Genomic DNA, 22353 nt, shown 5'->3' on the forward strand with positions numbered 1-22353 from the left:
TTTCCTCTTTCCCTGTCAATTATTATTTCCCCTCTGGCTGATGGTATGTTTAAAGCTATGCCTAAAATAAGAATTTACCTGGGCACTAATTTTGAGTATTCAGGAAGTTGTCTGAGTCTTTTTATGTGCTTGTATCTCCTTTTAGAAGGGCAGGCATCATAACTACAGCAAAATACTCAGTCCACTCAAGTTGTAAGTTGGGAAGGTCTCTTTTAATTTGGAAGATTCTATATGCCTGTGTTTAAGTTTACAGTAATGTAAAGGGCACAGTCCTGTGGCACCTTGCCCAGGATAAGCTTTTTAATTTTTGGGCTTTGTCTGCCCATATACTCCAAGATCTTCTGCACGTTGTCTTTAAAATACCAAAGTGCAATTCTCCCATTGTGTGAGATCTGGGGTAGGCTGGGGATGAGGAAAGAAAGGAATTTTTTAATATTTGTATTTGAATGTTGTGTCCCTTGATTATGGCTTTAAATGACAAATGCAAGCACCATCCATACCCTCAGTATTTACTTCCATGGAAGTGAGCTTTGCCTCAGCACAGGACCTGTTCATCGCAATGTGCACAAACTTTGTTTTTACAATTACTTTTCAGAAGTAGGAGGGTGGATGAGCAGTTTGCAGTCACAATTATCAGGATTAGACCCGTGAGCCTCTGAATGGCTCCAGCAGGATTTAGTGGGAGAGCACAGCACAGTGCCCTGGCTGCCTCTTCTGCAGCCAGTGCGTATTAGGGAAATGCATTGGAGAAAATCAGTCTTTGCCAGCATATTCATCTTAGTGCCACTTAGGGAGCTTTTAATTGCTTAGTGTGACTTCTAGATTTCCCAGAGATAGCCACAGTTGTGCTTCTGAGCTCAGGCAATTAAAAACATGGTCACTGCTTCCATTCCTGGTTCCATCTCTTGCTAACAGTGAGGCAATCCATAGGAGAGTAATTCCAAGGAATGGGCACTGGTTTATGGTGGTAATGTGGCAGCTTGCCCACTATCCATGTAGTACACAGAAAAGGCACAAGGATGTTTATCCACTGTGTAAGTTTAGACTGTGTTGCAGATGTGTGTGGTTGTGGACTCAGAAAAATTATCAAGAAGGCAGTGAACTTGGGCCCTCTATCCCTTCCTTAGTTGGTTTTCTTCTAGAAGAGCTAGTCTAATTTATAATTTCTGTAAAAGTCTGGCTATAGGACAGGTAATAAGAAATTTGGGAGTGTCCTTTTTACTGAACCAGAAACTTTAGAATATCATTTGTTTTGTCACTGCTTGCAACCTGATATTCCAAATAACCCATGTAGTTGGTGGTTAAAAAATTAGTTTTCATTTGACACTCTTCTAACAGCCTAGGTCAGCTTAACTAGGAAATTATATTGAAAGGCATTTTTCTCTGAAAAAACACCTTGTTTCTTGATTTAGATAGATTGAGAAATTCTATAAATTTGTAGTTTGTGCTTTGTCTTTCAGTCACAAAACTGCAAACTGAAAAACTACTCAACACTAGAGGTCTGTGTGTCGCCCAGATGTTTACTTGCCAACCCAGAACCTTCTGCAACATCTAACAATCTCCATTTAAATGAGACTTCATCTATCTGGGATTTTCTCTAAAAGATGCTTTATCTAGAAGAGTAACTTGCACATTCTATGTAGACTTTAAATGGAGAATATAAATCGCAATAGTTTTGGCTTCAGATGATATTTGCAGTCTCTGCTGCTGTGTTTAAATGGTCTTGCATTTATGTCTGGATTAGAATTAAATTAGTGACAAGATGTTCTGTCTCCAGTTAGCTGGGAGGAGAAAGAGTGTTTGAAAAAGCTGACTGTGGTGTCTCTCTCTCCCAGGACTTTGTGTTTTATGCCCCTCGCCTGAGAATTAACAAGAGGATCCTGCAGCTCTGCATGGGCAACCACGAGCTGTACATGCGGCGCAGGAAGCCCGACACCATCGAGGTGCAGCAGATGAAGGCCCAGGCCCGGGAGGAGAAGCACCAGAAACAACTGGAAAGGTGGGCTTGGATGCAGGCAGCTGGTGTGGCGTGGCAGAAGGAAATGACACCCAGGTGCCAGGGCTCAGCAGCAGCTGCATCCACGGGCAAGGCTCTGAGCCATCCCAGGCTCAGGGGGAGCACGTGTGGCCCTGGAGCTCTGTGATATGGGCACGGACTTTTGGGGTGTCCTGCACTAGGACTGTTTTACCCTTCCTGCTTGGCCCTGTGCCCACACAGGCAGCTGTCCTGGCTGCAGCCTCAGGAGCTGCAAGAAAACGTGCAAGTAAAGGCACAGCAGGCTCTGGTGTGGTGGTGTGCTCCTAGAGAAGGGTTTTCCTGACTCTGGAATGTTGGCATCTGATTTATGGACTGGGCCACGGGATGCTTGGGAGTAGGGAGAAGGCTTCACAGGGAGCACATATGTGTACTCTCTAAAGACAGAAGGAACTGGGAGATCTCTTACAGGCAAGGAAAAAGGAATAGCAATTCAACCTGGCTGCAGGTTGCTTATGATTCAAGAAATCATGCTGCTTTTTTCCTGAACTTGTGGATTGTTTGTCTCTGTTCTCTCAGTCCTGTTGTTTTCACACCTCCTTAACTTTCCATATGGCAGAAGTAACAAAGTTACACCTTTTCTGCCTTGCTATACCAGTCTTTTTCCTCTCTGGGTCTAGCGGCTACTTGGTATTCTAAATTTCTGTGGCAACCAACAAAAATACAAATGCTATTATGAAATGGGGTATCTTAAACAGAGCAAAAATTCTAAAGAGATGAAGGAACAGCCTATTTCTGTCTTCTGGCTCCTGTTTCGTGGCAGCCACTTTCCCATTGAGCTGCCTGGAGAGGTTCCCAGCCAGCTTCCTTGTCTGGCAGTAGCTTGGGTCTGAAAGCGAGCTTCCAGCATGAAATGTGTTCCTAACAGGAAACAACTAGAAGATGAAAAGAAGAGGAGAGAGACAATTGAGAGGGAGAAAGAACAAATGCTGAGGGAGAAGGAGGAGCTGCTGGTGAGGCTACAAGAGTATGAAGTGAAGACTCAGAAGGCAGAGAAAGGTAAAGTATGTCCTGGCTGACCATGTATTGTGCTCCACAGAGGGGGTGTGTGGGTTGTTGCCCATGCCTTGCCTAAATCTGGTGACACTGGGATGGCTTGGCAAGGCTTACTAATGTCAGTCTGCCAATACAGCTAAATGTACTAATGTGCATCCAAAGGATGAAAGTAGCATAAAATCTGCAGTTTTTACTTGGAAACGAAAGGGCAGGAACTCTGTTTTCCCCTGTTGCCAGGAGGATTTAAGTAGCACAGCCTCTTCCAGCCGTGAGCAAGAGTTCAGCCCTCAAGTACTTTTTACTGACTCCTAACAGAAAAGTACTTTGGGAACAAATCTTTCCAGTGAAATGGAAGCTTCTGTTTCAATGCACAGAAGAACACAACATCTGGTCCATGCAGCAAACTGTCAATTGACAGCAGCAGAGTCATGTCAGTGTTACAGACTTCAGTGCAAACATCTCACAGAAGGTTTAATTGCAATGTGCATCTGACTCCTTCTGAATCCAGTTTCTTGGCGTATTATGCAAATTATTACTTTGAGGAGCACAGTGAAGGGAGTATTGCAAGCTGGAATAAAGTCCTGACTTCTGCAGTTACCTAAGAGACTGAAGTTCCTTAGCTTTGAGCAGACTTTTGGACTAACCACATTGATCTGTCTCTTTGCAGAGCTGTCAGATCAGATCCAAAGAGCCATTCAGCTGGAAGAGGAGAGGAAACGGGCGCAGGAGGAGGCAGAACGCCTGGAAGCTGAACGTTTGGCAGCCCTGCAGGCCAAGGAAGAGCTGGAGAGACAAACTATGGACCAGATAAAGAGCCAGGAACAGCTGGTAAGACTCAGCTACTTTGAGAACAAGATACACAGGCATATTACTGTGCCCTTGAGTAAGGCAAAGCCATCATGTCCAGGGAAAAACAGTGCAGTGAGGTACTGGGCTGTCATTGTGGCACTGGTTTCTATCATAAGCAATCGAATTTTTAGTTCTTAGTTTCTTATTCAGTCTCTATGAGAGTTAACAGTATTTTTTATTGTGCTTGTTTTTTTGGTTGGGTTGGTGTTTTTTCTAAGAGTCCCTGTAATTTCCATTTTATTATTCAACAGGCTACAGAGCTTGCAGAGTATACAGCCAAGATAGCACTTCTTGAAGAGGCAAGGAAGCGTAAAGAGAGCGAGGTTGAAGAGTGGCAAATCAGAGTGAGTATCTGCTTAACCAGGTGCTCTAAAATTCTGTGGTTCTTAGCCTGGTGTGACTTCTCAAACATGCGGAAGCAAACATCTGTTCAGCAGTGAAAAAGATCAAACTTGTCATGAATGTGCAATATGTCTACAAAAACACCTTTCCAAGAACCCTTCAGTCAAAAGTCAGAAAGAAAACCTGTATAAAACCTAAAAATGTGATCATTGTCTTGGAGCCTTGGAGAGAGAGGGCTACATGAATAAATGATGTATGTAATCCATGATAAAATGTCTGAAAACATTACATCAGTCAAGAGAAGATGCTGCAAAAGCAGCCACACTGCAGGTGTCTGTTTTGAGGGGCACGGGCTGTTGGTGGCTTCCTGGTCCCTGGATCAGGAGAGTTTAATAAACTGCTACACTGAAACCACACAGTCTCAGGGCGCTGGTGCTCCCAGTGCACTATAAGACACACGGGAGGGCAGAACCCCTGCAGCAGCAGGGAAGGTGACTGCCTGGTGTGTAATTGCACTAAAAATGCCAAATGAGATTCCCAAATTCTTGCTCTGTGGAACTCAGTGTGGCTCCAGCCTGCAGCTCTTCAAATGGAGAACAGAATGATGATAACTGTAGCTTTCCACAGAACTTTTTCCTGGGTTGTTTTATTGGAAGAATATTGTTTGCTCAGACCCCTTGCACATGTGTTTGTTCACATCCCCTTGCTCAGTGGCTGATGATGATAGCAGCCCTAGCAAAAACAAGTTCTCTAATAACAGAGTACCATCAGCTGCAGGCATTTCTTTCTCTCTTACTTTTCACAGTAGATGGAACAAACTAGGAAGATAAGCATTTAAGTGTTCTTTAAGCTGATTTAAAGCAAGAAATGCATTTGAAATATGTTCCACTCTTTTCCCAAAGGCCAGGGAAGCCCAGGAGGATCTGGTAAAGACCAAGGAGGAGTTACACCTGGTGATGACTGCTCCACCTCCACCCCCGCCCCCTGTGTACGAGCCGGTGAATTACCACGTCCACGACAACCTGCACGATGAGGGCTCCGAGTACTCTGCCTACAGCGCCGAGTTCTCCAGCGAGGGCATCAGGAACGACCGCAACGAGGAGAAGCGCATCACCGAGGCCGAGAAGAACGCGCGCGTGCAGAGCCAGCTGAGGGTAAGGCACCACTCGGAGGAGGCAGAGGAATTGAAACAGTCCTGGACAACTGGTCATTTCACCACTTGGTTAAACAGAGCACAACAGTTTCTCTTTGTTTACAGTTCCTGTAGGAAGCTTGAAGTAAAGGCAGGGTATATAAAAATTACTCTCATTGCTCAAGCTTTGAGATTGCTTAAATCATCCCTAACCGTTTTGGAAAGGCCAGGTCTTATCCATATCACTTCTCTGTCCAAGCATTCACAACTCTCAGCTCTCCCCAGAGAACAGGACTGACAGGAGCTGAGAGCTTCTCACAATAACCTGTACTTATTGTTCTGCAGGCACTGACAGATGAGCTGGCCCAGGCCCGGCACGAGGACAAGAGGACCCAAAACGACATCATCCACTCGGAGAACATGCGCCAGGGACGGGACAAGTACAAGACGCTGCGGCAGATCCGGCAGGGCAACACCAAGCAGAGAATCGACGAGTTTGAGGCAATGTAAAGATGCTCATACGAAGAAGACAGGACTGTGGGAAAGGCAGATCTTAATGCTGTGTTCTTGTTTTGGGGTTTTTGTTGTATTGGTTTTTTGGTTTGTTTTTTTTTTTTTTTCTCTGAGGAGGGGTCACTGTATGATGCTTAACCAATGTTCTCTAAACCCAGAGGTGTTTGAATCTCCCCTTTACTCTGAACCTTCTGTGAAATTTGGTATAATTTAAAACTTATTGTATCACAGATCCTTGTAACTTGCTCATGCCTTTACTTAGTGCCAAAAGGCCTTATGTCACATCTCTCTTTAAGCAAGACAAATTTTAACAGGCCATGCTTCTATTTAAAGATGTGTGTCCTGTGCAGGTGCTGGATTCAGCCTGGTCTAAAAGATAAGTATCTGTGGGTGAATTTTGTGCCATATGTCTTTGTAGTATTAGCTACAGTGTAAAGTGTAACAGATGAGAAGACAGGCTGTGGAACTCAGGATTTTCAAGCACCTGTATGTGTGTTGTACATCCACACACAGGTGCTTGTAGATCCTGGTTTTTTCTTGGTCTTGATGCCCATGCTCCCCCTTCCCTGCCCCCCCACACAAAAGAACTGACAACACCTCAGAACTTCTTTGTGTAGAAATTAGATATTTTCTAGTTGCTGTTCTCAGCTGGAGAAATGGTGCAGTGATGGCTCAAAGTGGCACAGGGACACTGATACCCTCTTCATGTAACAAGTAGCAAATTATTCTGGAATCTACAACACCACTGTGTTTGCATTCCAGCTTCATTACTGATCAGTTGTAGTGTAGTATTTATAAATATATATATATAAAACATGCAATATGTGAATTGCAGTACTAGCTAAAGGGAAATAGTTTTGCTCTGTATATTTTGTTACTTTTCAGATTTAATAAGACTTGCATCTGTAAAAATGCCTAAGCAAGACTGTATTCTGATACAGTGAAGCTGATTTACTATAAAGCATTATTTGTAAAGATCTTTTTTTTTACTTAATGAAAACTGTTATATGTACACATGATCCAATATATACAATTTTACTGCACCTATTTTTCTAACAAATTTTCTAATTTTTTTAAATGTTTGATTTAAAGTTTCAGACTCCAAAGATGAAGGGACTGCTTGTTTATATCACAGTTGTATTCTCTCTAGTAGAGAGCATTTCTGTGACCATCCTTCCCCCACTCTCCCCTTTTTTCCTTGAAAATCTGTTAGAAAGTGAGATACAGTATGTTGTCACCTCTTCATTTACAATATCTATGCTGCATTATACTTGAGTTGAATCTTGTGTGGGGTTTTTTTTATTTGCAGCAGCAACCATCTAAATAAAAGATCTGCAAAGTAACAAAGGCGATGGAGTAGAGTGTTTCTTGTGTGGAGTGTATTTTGATTAAGTTGTGCTTCTGCTCTTTTAGTTCCTGAGCTTAGCTTATGAGTCCCTGTGCTTTTAAATCTCAAATCCTTAAACGCCACACTGACTGAGAAAGGAAGGGGGAATACTTAAAGAAAGGACTAAAAGTATAACACAGCAACACAAGTTAGAGTTGTACACAAGAAATTCCTGCTGACTGTAAAGCTACACCCAAGGCAAGGCAAACTGACACAGGAGTTGGGCCCTAAGCTTGTCCACATGAAGGAATGATAAACTTAGCTAAACTTTTGTCATGTGCTGTTCACCCTACGGCTCAGAGCTGTTAATTCTGTCCTACAGTGGCAGCTGATAAGAAGGGACTTGTAACACCCACCCTTATTCCATTGGCTGTAGTCCCACCCTGCTACTGGCAGGGAATTTATACATTTAACTTTCTAAGCACCAGGCTATAGCACACACTTGAGAAACGTGGCCACAGGCCAAAGATTTTTAGGATCACGTGAAATGAAGTGGCAGTGTGGTTAACGCTGAAGCACAGAGGAATTAGCATCTCCCATTTGCAGCGAACAGACAAAGAAGCTGGTTTTGCATTCTGTGGCTAAAACACCAATGTGAGAGTGAAACAATGTAACTTTATTGTTGTAACAGTTACTTTCTCAGAAGTAGTCCAAGTGATTTAAATAAAATAGTAACAGTTCTGCTAGGCCTGGAAATGGAAAGCTGCGCATTGTCTGGCCCCTGTTGCTTTGACAGCATAATGCATCTCAAACGGAGGCTGTCACTCCCCAATCAATATCATCCTTACACTCCAGCTAGAGACACAGGCTAAAGCCTTAACTTTTGAAGAAATAAAGCATTCAGAATGTCACACATGTTCAAACATATAATTCTATTCCCAAAATAACTGGAGCAGGGGCTATTGCAGTGTCCTTTTTCCAGAACTGAAGCATATGTACCACTTCAGTTTAAAACATCGGACATGGGAAAGGAAAGGTTTTGTCTGATAATCTCTCACGATTTAAAGTTTTCCTTATTTGAATGCAGTACAAGTGTGAAGTCCATCCATGTGTTTGGGTTGTGGAGCACTTCCTGCCATTGGAGCACTCCCTGAGAAGCAAGGTCCATAGAGCCAAAGAATTCCTCTGCAAGAAAGCAAAGGGAAAGATCAGAATTACTTTTCACTTGGCCTTACCCAACTCCTGGCCAACCCTTTCACCCACTTCTACAGTAATTTCAGCTGTTCTGTAGCTCCTGAGGCACTAATTGCCATAAATGGGATTTATACTTTTGAACTATTATTTACCTCCTGTTAAACTGGGAGCACTTTCTGAAGAGTGCAACCTGCAGCAAAGAAAAAGTTTTTGGCTGTATGACTAAAAGCAGAAGAGCAAGTGTGCATGCTCATAATAGCAGAAGGGCACTAAGCCTCCTGCTTCAGTTCATTCCATGTTTAGGACTTGGATCACTTACAAGCAGATAGCCCCTGCTCTAGCAGAAATGCAAATGCTGGCTTTTGGATAAGAATAAGCAAAACAACTTCATGCAAAACAACAGCATGACACTGAGCTACCACTAGTGATAATACTCCTGTAAACTGCATGCTGATACCAAAACAACATTTGACCCTCTCCTCTCAAATACTGAAACCCAGGGCACTCAACTCACTGAGAGAAGAACTTTTGAGCAGCCTTCAAGGGACAATGCTTCCCTGCTCAGCTACCAGTGAACACAGCCTACTTAGTGAGCAGAGGGTTTCTCAGCATTGCTCAGCCCTGAGAAGGAAAGCTCACTCTTAGATTAGACAAGCATCATCCAATAGCCCCTTTGGAGTAAGTGTCACCTCCAGTATTTCATTGATTGGATTGATTTGTGGATATAAAGTAATAAGCACAGACATAAGCAAGGTTGGAGTCTATGGGATGATCAGCTCTCCTGCTTCCTTTTGATAGGAAGTTATTTAAAGTAAGCCAAGTCATAGAAAACAATTAAAGGAATAAGTCTTAAAAAGTGTGTAGAGCTCTGTGTGAGTTAGAGCACACAATTTCTGTGCTTGTCTTAGCATGGCTCTGACCCATAAAAATCACCATGCTAACAAATGGCTTTCCTGAAAATTTCCACTGACAACCTTGGTCTTCTGCACAGACCTGAACAGAAGCACCTGTATCAATTCATGCATGATCAGAGCCCAAGACTGAAAGTTGCTTAGGACAGAGGCTGGGATTGCATGTGTAGGCATGTGAAAGCAGGTAATAAATAGCACAGTGTAATTTATTATTGAATGGGATGTAAACTAAATGAACTTTTACCCAAATTACATTCAACTTTCACTGATAGAGAACTTACTTGCACCAAGCTTGGCTCCTCCTAGGAACTGATCACTTGAGCTGAAAATTGACTTGTGCCAGACAGTCAGGTGCAGACATGATTGCTGTAGCTGAGCTGGGGTCACACCATCAAAGACAAACAAGTGTTTCCACTGTGGACAGGCTTCTTTCTTCAGGACAGGAGACTTTTGCTTTACCTCTGCTTGGTCTGGAAGGATAAGACAACTTCCCCCCCCACAAAAAAAAAAAAAAAAAAAAAAAGTTCAGCAAGGATACTGATTTCTCAACCAGAAAACAAAACATTTTAATAACCAAATAGAGGTTAGAGGGCTTAACTAGAGCTCGTTGGTTTGCCCTAAATAGCAAAAAAGTTCAGCCTTAGTGAAAGGTATAAAAGGTGCTCTTGGGTTGATTTCAGGAGCTGCACCTTTTCCTGACAGCCTTTAGTGCAGGTGCAAATAGGCTCTTGCAGTCTGCTTTGACTCTGCTGTCAGTGACTGCTGAAGGAGTCTTTGCTCCGCGTGCTGCTACCCAGCAGTGCCTCAAACCAAACTTTTGCCCACCCATTTCACCAAAGGTGGGGGCCACAACAGGTGAAATGGCTTTGTGAGACGTAAGTTTACCCCAGTATCGTCCTTCCAGTGGCACCTGATGCCTGACAGCAAGGAAGTAAAACAATCCCACATACAAGCTACTCAGCACACTGAAGAAAAATTCAGCTCCTTTGCTTGGAAATGTCAAGAAGAGGATAAAAGTTCTCAATGTATCCAGAGCAATACTTAATTTGCAAAGGCACAGGTGAAACTGTGACAACAACCTCTTTATTTGCACCTTTTTTCCCATCACTACCCTGCAAACTGCTGCTGCTCTGCAGACACCCAAGTGTCACCATTTCCAGGAACTCCAATTAAGAGTGTGGGCAATGCCACTTTCCCATGCCAGTCTCCTGCTGAAAACATGTTAATATGTCCATTTGCATGGAACACATGTGACAGGCTCTATTTGAAGTGCTAGGTTTCAGACATACCCTTTAACAAAGGAGTTCAACATTCCAGCAGATCTCAGCATGGGCAAGTTCTTGGCCCCAAATGTCATAACCTGAAGCTGGCAGTTGAGAACTCCTTGGTCTTTGTTTCCTGAAAAAGGAGCACTTATCACATGAAATGGCCAGTTAGCTCAGCTCATAGCTTAAGATGCTGCTAAAAGTAAGCAGGGGAATGCCTAAGTGGCACTACTGAGATAAGGAGTCATAAGGCTGGACTAGGAACATTTCATAGATTTGAATGTTTGTACAGTGAATGATTCACACACAAAGCAAACCAAGCAGTGAGCAGCAGGCTGTTTTGCGATCCCTGTTCCAAAGACAAAGCTTTCTGTTGTGTTTGTGAAAAGCAAATACAGGGCAGTACACACAGAAGCATTTCTCTGGAACAGTCAGAAGCAGTGGAGAGAGCCAAAGCCATGCTGTGGTACTGCTCCACTCACAGCTCAAGGCACAGAGCAGACCCAAAACACAGGCCTGCATAGGGAGGAAAACCAGAAGATACAGAGCTGGTAACTTTGGGGTCATTTGGAAAGGAAAGGGAACAAAAATAACAAACCAGTTAATTAGAGATTCCCATTGGTGCCTATCTGCTGATGTGGTCCTGACACAGAGCACTACTGTACACCTCACTGAGGTCTAGGGAGGTAAGCAAAAGGAGGTTTTCCTATCCCTCCCTCCCAAAGTGTTTATTTCACTCCAGCAGCAGGTGCTTGCTCTGACATACTACAGCAATAGTGTATTTACAAGTTTTCATTACTAGAAACTAAATCCTGACTATACATTTTGAACCTAACACCTTTCAAGTGAAACAATCTCCCTAAGATGAGACCACTGGAGGAAGCCAAGGCTGCTGGTCTGGTAACCATGCAGATACTTCCCTTCCAAATTTTCCCAAATTGGCAGTCTCTGCCTTGGACAGCAGAACTGCTGTTTCACCCTCAGAATAACCTTTACTGGTAGCATCATGACAGGCACAAGTTTGGAAAACAGCTGGATGCAACACTGCTGCCATTATAATGTACAGCTTTTGTTGGCATTAAAAAGAACAAATATAAAAAGCTTGAATTTTTTTTGATTCTAAATAATCTAAGATATAAAACACCACAAAGCACCATTTGCTGTAGTTGTTAAAAAAACCCATACATGGACACTTTGCCCATCCTTCATTGATGGATTCTTTTCTAGCCAAGGAATTCACAGAATCATTTATGTTGGAAAAGACCTCTAAGATCATTAGAGGATCTGTTAATTAGGATCTTGAGCAATTAAATCATTAGGATCACAGAGCAAGTGTAAAGCAGTTGTGCATGCCAAAACATTCTATACCTTCAGACTGGAGGTTCTGATACTGGGCTGGTACCGACAGCCTTGCAGACACGAGGAGTTCAGCGCTGTACTGGACAAGATCTTCAGGCTTCTCAAGCTGAAGAAAGGGACACACAGAAGTCTGCATTACTGCAATCATGCTCACAGCTTATTCTCACATCCTTCTCACAGCTTATTTGTGTTTCCAGCACATCTTGCTAATGGGCTGGGTTGACAGCACCTTCTCCCCAATGATCTCATAAGGCTGATCTTTCTCACAGCTTTCACCACATTTTGTTCTTAAGGTACAATGAAGCACAAAAACTTGGAATCACCTTGGGTTTGAGTGGGTACCGGTCAAACTGCATCGAGCCCTCCTCAAAATTCCATGCTGCCAGAGGAATCACCACTTCCCCCAAAAACACCCTGTATTTGAGAGCTCCTGCATGCCACACAGAGATCTGAAGCTGCCGACTTCTCAGCTGGGAGTGCTCAATCTTGTACTAGAAAGACAAACAGCATTTATAGAGCAGTGCACAGCATGAATGCAGCCCAAGCTCATGACCTGCTCCCAGGAAGCCCAGCCACAGCATGACTGAAGGCCTCTGGATGCAGACAGAGCCATGTTGTCTGACTGTGCTTTGCAACCTGAAAAAAACCCAACTACCTATATATTACACATGCTGAAAATGCTCATTCAAATAGGAAACAACATTCCAGGAATACCTTGACCTGCCTTGCTAAAGTTTTTGATTATAAATTCAGAACTCTTGACCATTTTTGCTGGGGTTTTGGGGTTTGTTTTTTTTTCTTCTTTTTTTTGGTTTGGGGCGGGGGCGTCTTGGAGATTGTGCGTTTTCAGTTTGCTTGGGTTTGGTTTTTTGGGGTTTTTTTGTTTGCATGTTTCATATATATATATATATATATATATATATATATATGACATCTAATGATAGCTTGTAAATTCCCATTCTGGTCAGTGGACATCTACTTAATGCAGTCAGCAAGGGGAAGAAAATAATTCAGCTGATGACTAATGAAAGCCTTGATCCACTCTCCAAACATAGTTAGAGCCCTTTGAGACATTGCTGGGTATCTAATACACCCCTGAGACTGCCAAACCCAGCCCACAGGTGACCTGCATGGAAAGCTGGAGGCAATGGCACAGGCAAGGAAATCAGTGCCCATATTTAGGCTGCTGAATCACAGGCTGGGTGTAGGCTCTGTGGCTCATCAGCCTGAGTCACCCTGGGCTCCAGTGACTCCCAAGGGCACTCACACAGCCCTCACATGCAGCTACCTCCAAATGCAGGTGCCTTAACCTGCAGCTGAATCCCACCCAGTTGGATGTCAGTGTCATGATGGAGCTCACCTGCAGTAGTGCTATGCACTTTTGACCATTTTTGATACTCTGGATAAACTAATAATTAAACTATTTTTAAATATTTCCAAGTAAACTCCTTTAAAGTTTATGCAGCCAGCTCAGGCATGGCTCTCACTCTCCTTAATCACTTCTGCATGACTGGCATTGAAAAATTACTATAAAATTAGGACCAGTAATTTCAACTTTGGCCATTTTTTCTGCCAATTTAAACCCTATAGACAGGCTTTGGGTGGGCAGTATAAAAACCACATACATTACAAAAATCCTTTTATGTTATCATCAAACTTAAACTATTGCCTTTACAAACATTTTGCTTGTTTCACTCACTATTGATTCTTGATGTTCACTCACACCAAGAGTTGGGGGTAACACTGAAACTTTTGTGTAGTTCAAGAAGCAACACAAGTTTGCCTCTCCACTAACTTTGTGTCATATCTCTTCCAAGACAATATATTACTGAAGAATTCATCATCTTATGTCCTACTGCAGCTTGCCAAAGCGTACACACACAAAAAAAATGGTTTACAGTGATCTGAGTAGAGAAGTGGAGCTGGGAAAGCTGTGAACAACCAAACTAAGGCAGGCTCTCCTGGCTGACAGCACTCAGCTTTGTATTTAATGAGGTGTCTGGGAAGTAAGAATAATGATTCCTGTTTCCTATACACAATTCTAACAAGGATGCAAGAAGCAATACTAAAAGGCATTAAGGAGTTGAAATCATAACAACTCTTCTCTACTGGGATAATTAATGTTTGAAATTAGACAGTACAAAGAAAGAGCCTGGCATCAGCTGCAGAGGGAAAATGAAGGAGACATTGTTTAGAGATGGTGGATTTCAGCTGGGACACAGTTAAGTGTAGAGAGACACTTCCAGGGGTACTGACCAAAGGGGTATCACTTGAAAAAAATATATGTGTAAAATTTCAACTGTTCTCCAATACACTCAGTTTCTAAATGTACAAGAAAAAGCATCTATGGAAGACACTTTGCTTTTGCCACTTGGTAAATCAGACCAATACTGGTATTCACTAAAAGTACTTTCTTGGACAAAGGCAGACTTCTCTAATGGTTTGCAATTTACTGTTGCAGCTCCAAAAGCAACTCTCTCTTATTTAGACTGAAAAACCATAATTTTAAGACTTAATATTTCCAGTGATTCCTAAATTTGTCCCATCAGGTCAGTTCAGAATACGCAGGATCGTACCATGGAAATGCACAAGTTAGCAGCATGGGATTGCAAACCATACCTTCAAAGTCTCATCAAACTCTGGATCCACTGTGCTCTTTTTGACAGCTGTCTTCCTCTTACTCCAAGGAGATTTATCAGGAAGTAAATAAACCTTCACATACCTTGGAGATAAAGATACATGGAAAGTGATCAGAAGGAGCAGGGAGGTTCAAATGAAAAAAACCAATTAGATGAGAGGAGATTTTCTTAATTCTTAAGCAACTTTACTGACTTTGGAAGTTCCCCAGCAATAAAATGGCAGAATATTATTTATATATTTTCTCAATATCCTTGTGGATATTCAGCTATCTTTGTGTACCATTCAGCTAATGAGTTTCAATTCCATTATAGCTGGGGAGAGATTAAGATCTGAATAGGAATCCTGTTGTCATACTCTTGGCTTCTGATAAAACAGCCCCCTAAAGAAGTCACCTTGTCAGTTGTAGTGACAGCTTTATGATGAAAACAAACAGCATATTATGTGCTCAAAGAAAAAAAAAAAACTCAATCAACTTTAGAATCACTGCAACTTGTCCCCCAAACATTCATGAAGAAAAATCTCATCTTCACATCAGGTAAATAATACAGAATAACTTACAGGTCTTACAAATGCTAATTATTTTAACAGCCACTAGAACAAAAATGGGAGATTGTCTCAAGGGCTCAGAATTGCCCTAACATTGATTCAAGAAAAATCAGCCAAAAAAATTTCTGGAAGCTGAGCTGAACCAATATCAAGCAGCAATGACTCATACCCAAAGTTTCTCAAGTGTAGGTCAAGTGAACGCTAATATTTAAATATTTCCCTTAATGTCAGTTCACTGGCCTGTACTTGTGTTATGGCTTCAAAACTAAAGAATTTCAGCAATAGAGAGTGCTTCTAGCCTGTCAGGGAAAGGAGCAGCTGTTTACACAATACAAAATATTTTTAAACTGTACTTAAACATATTTCAGATATTATGATTTAAATGAATTTTAAAAGAGCCTCTTGATTAACTTACTGGGCAAATAAAATCAGCTGTATCTCATATCATCAATGCAGAACTTACACATACTCCCTGTTTTTTCCAAATTGATCCATAGGTAAAGCTAGTTTTTAAAATATACAGGTACTAAAAGACTTAGCCTCTTGCTCTGTGAGCCCAGATCATTTTAATTAAAACATAGCCAGCCAGACTTCAAACAAGCAAATAAACTAAATAATTAATAAGGTTTTAAACATCAGTTAAAAGCCTGCTTTTCAGCAAGCAAGTGTGCTGTACTTTTTCATCTGGCCTGGAAACCAACAGAAGTATATAAATATATACCCATAGAGAACATGTTTACTACACAGCACTTCCCTCAGTGCCCTTCATGCTTCCTGCAACTGTTTGCCTGGCTTAACTACCAGGGGACTTAGAGAACCTTGACCCACTTCTGAAGTGCTCCAAACAGCCCTTCTCCACAGGCTGCTCCTCCAGCCAGGCACTGCTCATCACCAAGCTTGTCTTTATGAATATTCTCTGCAAGATCTACACAAAATCCATCTTCCTTCTAGGTGAAGGTGACTGCAAGTCCACAATTCCAATGTGGGCCCTCAAATGCTCAAACACAGTGAGACAGCAGGGGCAAGAACAGGTAGTCAGGAACCCTACCTGGTGATTTTCTGTCAGTGGTTACTGCATGGTCAGAGAGGACTCTTTAGTGATAAACAGAGAAATCACCAAAGCTTAATTATCCAAACAAGATTTTCTATGGCATGTTTTATGCACAGAAATATCTACTTCTTCCTCTTACAACGGTGCATAATTATTAAACAGCTTTAGATTTTAAAAATATGTTGTAGCAGCTGAAATGTTTCCAGAAGATGGAAGAAATGGTATCAGAGAAGATGGAAGCACCCAAGCAGCACAGCAACCACCCAGTGACCCACAATGGGTCAGCAGATGAATTAGAAACAGGACATCTCATGTTTCAGCCACAACTTAGGAATTAAAAACTGAACAGCTATTCCTGAGGCCCAAAGGTACTCACCAGCAACACACATCCCCAGCTGCCTGCTCACAGGCAGGGAAAGAGAATTCCTAGCAGAAAATGGTCATAATGGAATGGGAACGGGTATGAAACCTCTTTGTCTTGCAGTGTGCATCTGTACAAAGGGTTGGTGTGTATATTGGATGTTCAGAAGGTGCCAGTACTGCATACAATCATCTATCAATCCATTTCACTCAGAACATGCATCAGTATTGTAAAAACCAGAATGTTTTCCTTTTGTTCCTTCTTCTCTACAGAAATACTTACGGGTTACACTTTTTCCTCTTCTCCTCTCCATAAGCCAGGTTCTTGCATCCCTTGATGCAGATTTCCAAGATGCAAGCTTTGAAGTCATATTTTAAGGCAAACTCTATTTCTCCTGTGATGTTAGCCTTGCCAAAATTGCCAGACTCAGTGCAAGTGCTACTAAGGCTATACAAGCTCCCCTAAAAAAAGACAAATGCTTGGTAAAAGCAGCTTCAGATCAAACAGGACAAAACATTTATTTCCCTCAGTAGTCAATATTTTTACAGATATCACTGTAAAGCTACTGCAAATCAAGAAATTTAGAGTAATCTGTATAAAACATTCCATTGTTTCCATAACATCCCTGAAAATCACAACTGTAACTGCAATTCTACTGCTTTGCCCTCTTCAGTAAACTTCCTAGGCTGAGAAAATGCTTTAAGTAACTTCTGGACCTAGAAACTGTTTCTGAATAAAACTGCTATGTTGCTTCCCATGAGAAAAATGGGCTAAGTATCTGAGAGTAAAAAAACCCTCTTAAATCTAAAAACATGAAAAAACCCCATTGAATTAGACTGCTTTTAATACATTGCTCATAGTAGGATACACTACCAAGACATTTGATTCTACCATGCACTAGAGGAAATACCAAAGTGGCCTGTACATCTAGTAAATGCTTTATAAGATGTCCCAATTCCATATAAAAATTATGTATTCTGTATTGCAGACTATTCAGGAGAGATTAAAACATGAATACTTCCAGCTGTTGCTTGTAGGTGCATAAAGATATTCCCCAACTGAGCTCAGCCACTTTATTCTCCTTTCAGTTACTTCCACCTTTGGGTCAAAGGGTTGGATGCTTTATATGTGTGGATGGATCATATATAAAGAGCACTTGTATCTAGCATTGACAGAAGGCAGGACTCTGCAAAGCAGGAAGAGATCAATCCTTTGGGTAACTCTAGGGTGCTATTGCCTTCACTGTAACAAATTATCAACTCAGAACAGTTTGATCTCCTTCATTTATAATGATATTCTTCAAGGTGAGCCCTAGAAACTTTTTACGCAGCATTTGTCACAAAGGCACCACTGTTGTGATCAGTTTCTCAGCAACACTGCCCTAGATTGCTAAGATATCTGTGTTAGATCACTCCTCCCCCCGAAAATAAACACCAACCCACACAGGACTGGTTGGCCAAGGAGTTCTGCATTGCACAACCCAGCAGCTACAAGTGCAAAGCAGTGTTTGCAAGATCATATCTCCCTGCTGTGGAGATGCTTTTCCTCCTTTGTACAGCATGCCAAATACTCATTTCACACCAAGGGATTTATTAGGTTTAATAGGCTATCTGCTCTCTCTTTTCAGCTCTAAGCAACACACACATGTCAAAAGAAGGGTCAGAGTGCTTACTGAGGAAGCCAAAAGACTGTTTTGACCTGATGCTTGTCACAAATAATGTTGCTCCCTTCACAAGAAGCGTATTAGTGTAATCAGTCTAACTTGCAGCTTTGTTCAGCTCTGCACTTTCATTCCTGAATATATTTTTATTCACCAGACCAGAAAATGTTTATTTCCCACCAAAATCTATTATGGCAATGGAATGCAAACAGTTTTGTCCTAAGCTCACATGTTCCAAAACAAAATTCTGTGAAAGTCCCTCATATGTATTCCACAGAACACCCTATTTTATTTAGGAAGGCTGGATAGGTGTTATGATTGATGATGTTTGGACTGAATATCACTACATATGTCTCCCACCTGATCAGGTATCCCACACATTTTATGTGGAAGTCACCACTTTAGGTTCAGTGAGCAGGGATTTAGCAACGACTTAACATATTGTACTTCTGCTGGCATGGCTGGGAGCAATGCCATCTGATGTTCTAGAAGATACATGTTTTTATGGAGTGTCCTTCAACATCCAACAATTACCCATAAAGAGAAAGTTAATGGATTTTGACCTCCACCTTTATAAGACAGCAGAAAATATTTCAGTTTTAAGACTGAACTTTCTGCAGCTCAGCTCAAATGGCTGTCATTAGAATCACAAATGTAACACAAAACTGTTTTCCATTTGTCAGCTGAACACCTCAGACTCCTCAGTGCAATGAACTACAAGAGAGCACCCACATCCCTGTGTGTGTTTCTGCTTCTGTCAAGTGAGCAGCCTGGCTTAACTGTGAGTCCCTAAGTCATTTGAGTTCCCTTCTTCACAAGATCAGTCAGGAATTCTTTGGATACTTCACCTTGCTTAACCTCATCACTAATAGATAGAAATTAGTTTCCACAGTTAATCACAGAGGCTTTAAAGCACTGTGCTGAATTCATTTATAACCAGCTTCCTTCTCTCTCATTTGCAGTATTCAAAATGCCATCCAACAGAGGATGATTCAATGTCATCCCCTAAGCCTGTGAACTGCTCCCCTGGCTTCCATCACTGTCAGTTTCCTCTTCATTCACTGGCATTCTGACATTTGAATTTCCACTGACATTTCCAGTATCACAGTTCTTGCAGACTGACAAAACCCTTCTGGTAAATGAAGCTTGAAGAGAAAAAGCCAGATACCAGGTGACAAAGTACCACATTCATAATCCCAGTCCTAATAATCAAATGGGAAGAATATTAGCTGCATTTGCAAAATTCAGAAGAAGCTATTCTATCAATTATTCATTATCAGTGGATGATATATCCATCAATTATCCATTATTAATTTGCCTCATGCTTCAAAAGGTTCACAGTGTTACTATGAGGACTGTGCCAAAGGCACCAGTCTTTCATCAGATACAAACTCAAGGGCAATTCTTCCTTCATTTTGCGATATAATCCAAAATACACCAACATTCTGCACAAGCTTTTCTATCAGTTCCCTTTAAACACCTCTTCTGTTGGGTTTCACCTTTAACTTACATGTTTTTTGCCATCACAGAAAACTGTATCACTCGTGGGACTGGTTGTTATGTCTTCTTCCTTGCAACTACTTTTGCTCTGAGTTTCACTGTCATTTTGGGCCCCAGTGATGAGCTGTTGCAGACTGGGTGTACTTTTCATCTGTAAGAAATTCAGAAAGTAATTTTTTTTTCAATTTAAGAAATACGTCCAGATTCAAGAATGTTATCAGAAGAAAACTCAGTAAATATCTACAACTGACTCCGATTAAGGTCATGCAAGTGGCACACCTTCAAAGATAATGTAGCAACTTAATTTAAATGTTGATTTATAACTCTCTCAACCCAGTTAGTGGTACACTCATTATATTAATAATTTTTAAAAATCAACATACCACCAGCTAATCTAAGGGCCAAAACCAATCACTAGCAATTACTAACAGCAGTCTACTAATAACACACCAAAAGTAGCAATATATTAATAAAAGTCCTTATTAAGCCTTAACAAAACAGTAATTTTGGAAGAAAATATAATCTTGCCTCCAGGAAATTAAAAACTGTGTTTTGCAATATGCATGACACATGCCCATATTTACTTATGCAAGAATAAACACAAGTTGAAAGAGATTTGAAAATAGAAACAGACTGACAAGTTCTCTTTTCTTTGTTTATAGAAAAAGTTTAATTTTCCAAGGTGTTCTTGACTTTACTTTGACTAAGTCCATTCACATTTCCAATTTTCCCATGAAAATCCAGATAATTTCTGAGTTATATATCTATATATATTAATCAAAACTCCTTGAGATTTATCTTCAGCCACCTCTGTTGCCAAGAACAACAGCTAATAGAATGAAGTGCTGAAACACAAATACATAGGGCTGGAAATATGCTCAAAATATTGGTGTTTGTGGCACACCACTTCCTGGGGATAATACAATCTATGAAAAGTATGTTGACATCTCAATGGATAGGAAAAAAGCAAAGTAAGAAATTTTACATGGTTAGGATCTAAGAAAATAACTTTTTTTAAAAAGGTGTGTAACAGATTACCTGAAAGACTAAAAAAATGAAGCTAAAAAGAATATAGCATGACTGAATCAATAGCAAGGATTAGGACATTTTTGCACAAAGGAAACAGGAAATGTGAAAGAATCCCTCCTGCACAGCAGCAGACAGCACTAGAGAATGAGGACAAGAGGTGAGATAATTCATTGAGATTACTTCTGAAAAAAATATGTTGTGCAAAATCTTAACCAGTCTGCTGTTACTATAGCACACAGAAATTGTGATGTCTATTAAGTGCCCTGCCTTAAGAACAGATGCAAGAAATAAGTTACCTTGTGAGAGGGAAACAGACAGAAAATGCATTCAGAATACAGTCTCAAAAAACCCCCAAGTAAACCCAAAATAGTATTTCCTAGCAGAGAAAGTGTCTTCTGCTTTATAAAACCTGAAACACAAGCGATTTTCACTTGCTAACCAAAACAAGCCGAATACACTGAATTTTAGTTTCTACCTGGATCAGAAAGACTTTGCTATTGTGCAGTACAGAACAGAAGAGGCTGACAAAGCAACTCAGCTACCAGTGCTACACTCCAGCAGGTCACAGAGCCCAGCCCAGCTCATGTCTGCTGCTGTTGCCACAGGAGAGGTAACCTACGGCTATCCATGCACCACACACAGCTCCCAAACGTGGCACAGCCTGCTTGCTCCCCAGCGAGGCAGGGATAGCTGCACTTCCTTAGTAAACTTAGGCATTCTAAAGATGAGAGGCCCTCAAAATCCAGATTTTACAACGGCTGGTACTTCTTGCCATTGGATTTGGTTTTTTCACTAATACTGAGTTTAAGTATAATCTCTTTCAATTTTAATCCAAAGGAATCAAGCTCTTTGATTCCTCTCACAAATTTAGAAAACAAACTTAAGAAACAGATAGTGTCCTTGAGGCTTAAAAAATGCCCCAGTTTTAAACACTGCAAATTCAAACTTGTGGTTACAGTTACAACTTCACAGTCACTCCTTAGAGAAAAAAACAGTTTAACAGTTTCCAAGGGGGAAAGCCACTCTTCTGATTCATGTTCTGAAAACAAAAGTTCTTTCTGGGGTGGAAATCATAACAAGTAAGATTTCAACATGATATTTTCTTATAAATATAATGAGTTGTTTGGCAAGTGTAATTTAAAACAGGTTCTGTCCCATAACTTAAGGCATAGCTCCCTTTCTAAAGGAAAACAAAGCTGAAGGACATTCACAATTAAAAAAAAAAAATCAACATTACTTCTCACAAAACTAAAATTTTAGCTTAAATATAGTCCAGTGATCAAATGATTCAGAGAAATAGCACTCTGGCACAGAAACACTGAAACCTTTTTTTCAAAACCTGCAATGCAAATCGTGGACATAAATTCTAAATTTTTAAACAGGCAATTAAAAACCCACAAAAATAATTTTAATTCCCCTACTAATTAATTTCTTAAGCCAAAGAATCCATATCCATCTTTTAAATGTGGCAGATTGATTGTGATCAGCATGCAGTGAAGCATAGCCTGAATTCACATTGCCTCCAACTGTGATGTTTTTCAATGCATTAGAGGGGCAGTGCTCTGCCTGTGGAATAAATCTAATACCAAAGTGTGGCTTGACACAATGAAAGCAGCACTCAGGTAACCAGTAATTGTTGCCAA

The 22353-nt window shown here is 41.0% G+C and overlaps 2 protein-coding genes across 2 annotated transcripts in view; one reads left to right on the forward strand and one right to left on the reverse strand.

Moving 5' to 3' along the window:
* EZR (ezrin) overlaps positions 1-7805 on the forward strand; it is a 38096-nt gene extending 30291 nt beyond the window's left edge. The window contains exons 8-13 of the mRNA XM_005490247.4: positions 1836-1999; positions 2904-3034; positions 3699-3859; positions 4132-4224; positions 5125-5376; positions 5700-7805. Coding sequence (XP_005490304.1) covers positions 1836-1999; positions 2904-3034; positions 3699-3859; positions 4132-4224; positions 5125-5376; positions 5700-5864 — 966 coding nt within the window. The 3' untranslated portion in view covers positions 5865-7805. The remainder of the gene's footprint in view (positions 1-1835; positions 2000-2903; positions 3035-3698; positions 3860-4131; positions 4225-5124; positions 5377-5699) is intronic.
* The window catches only part of SYTL3 (synaptotagmin like 3), a 34299-nt gene continuing 19356 nt past the window's right edge, over positions 7411-22353 (reverse strand). Inside the window, exons 9-16 of the mRNA XM_074537673.1 lie at positions 19692-19832; positions 16804-16982; positions 14543-14645; positions 12247-12414; positions 11933-12029; positions 10589-10697; positions 9581-9786; positions 7411-8379 (exon numbers count right to left, since the gene is read on the reverse strand). Coding sequence (XP_074393774.1) covers positions 8249-8379; positions 9581-9786; positions 10589-10697; positions 11933-12029; positions 12247-12414; positions 14543-14645; positions 16804-16982; positions 19692-19832 — 1134 coding nt within the window. The 3' untranslated portion in view covers positions 7411-8248. The remainder of the gene's footprint in view (positions 8380-9580; positions 9787-10588; positions 10698-11932; positions 12030-12246; positions 12415-14542; positions 14646-16803; positions 16983-19691; positions 19833-22353) is intronic.

The sequence above is a fragment of the Zonotrichia albicollis genome, chromosome 3 (genome assembly GCF_047830755.1).
Source record: "Zonotrichia albicollis isolate bZonAlb1 chromosome 3, bZonAlb1.hap1, whole genome shotgun sequence".
Classification (NCBI taxonomy): Eukaryota; Metazoa; Chordata; class Aves; order Passeriformes; family Passerellidae; genus Zonotrichia; species Zonotrichia albicollis.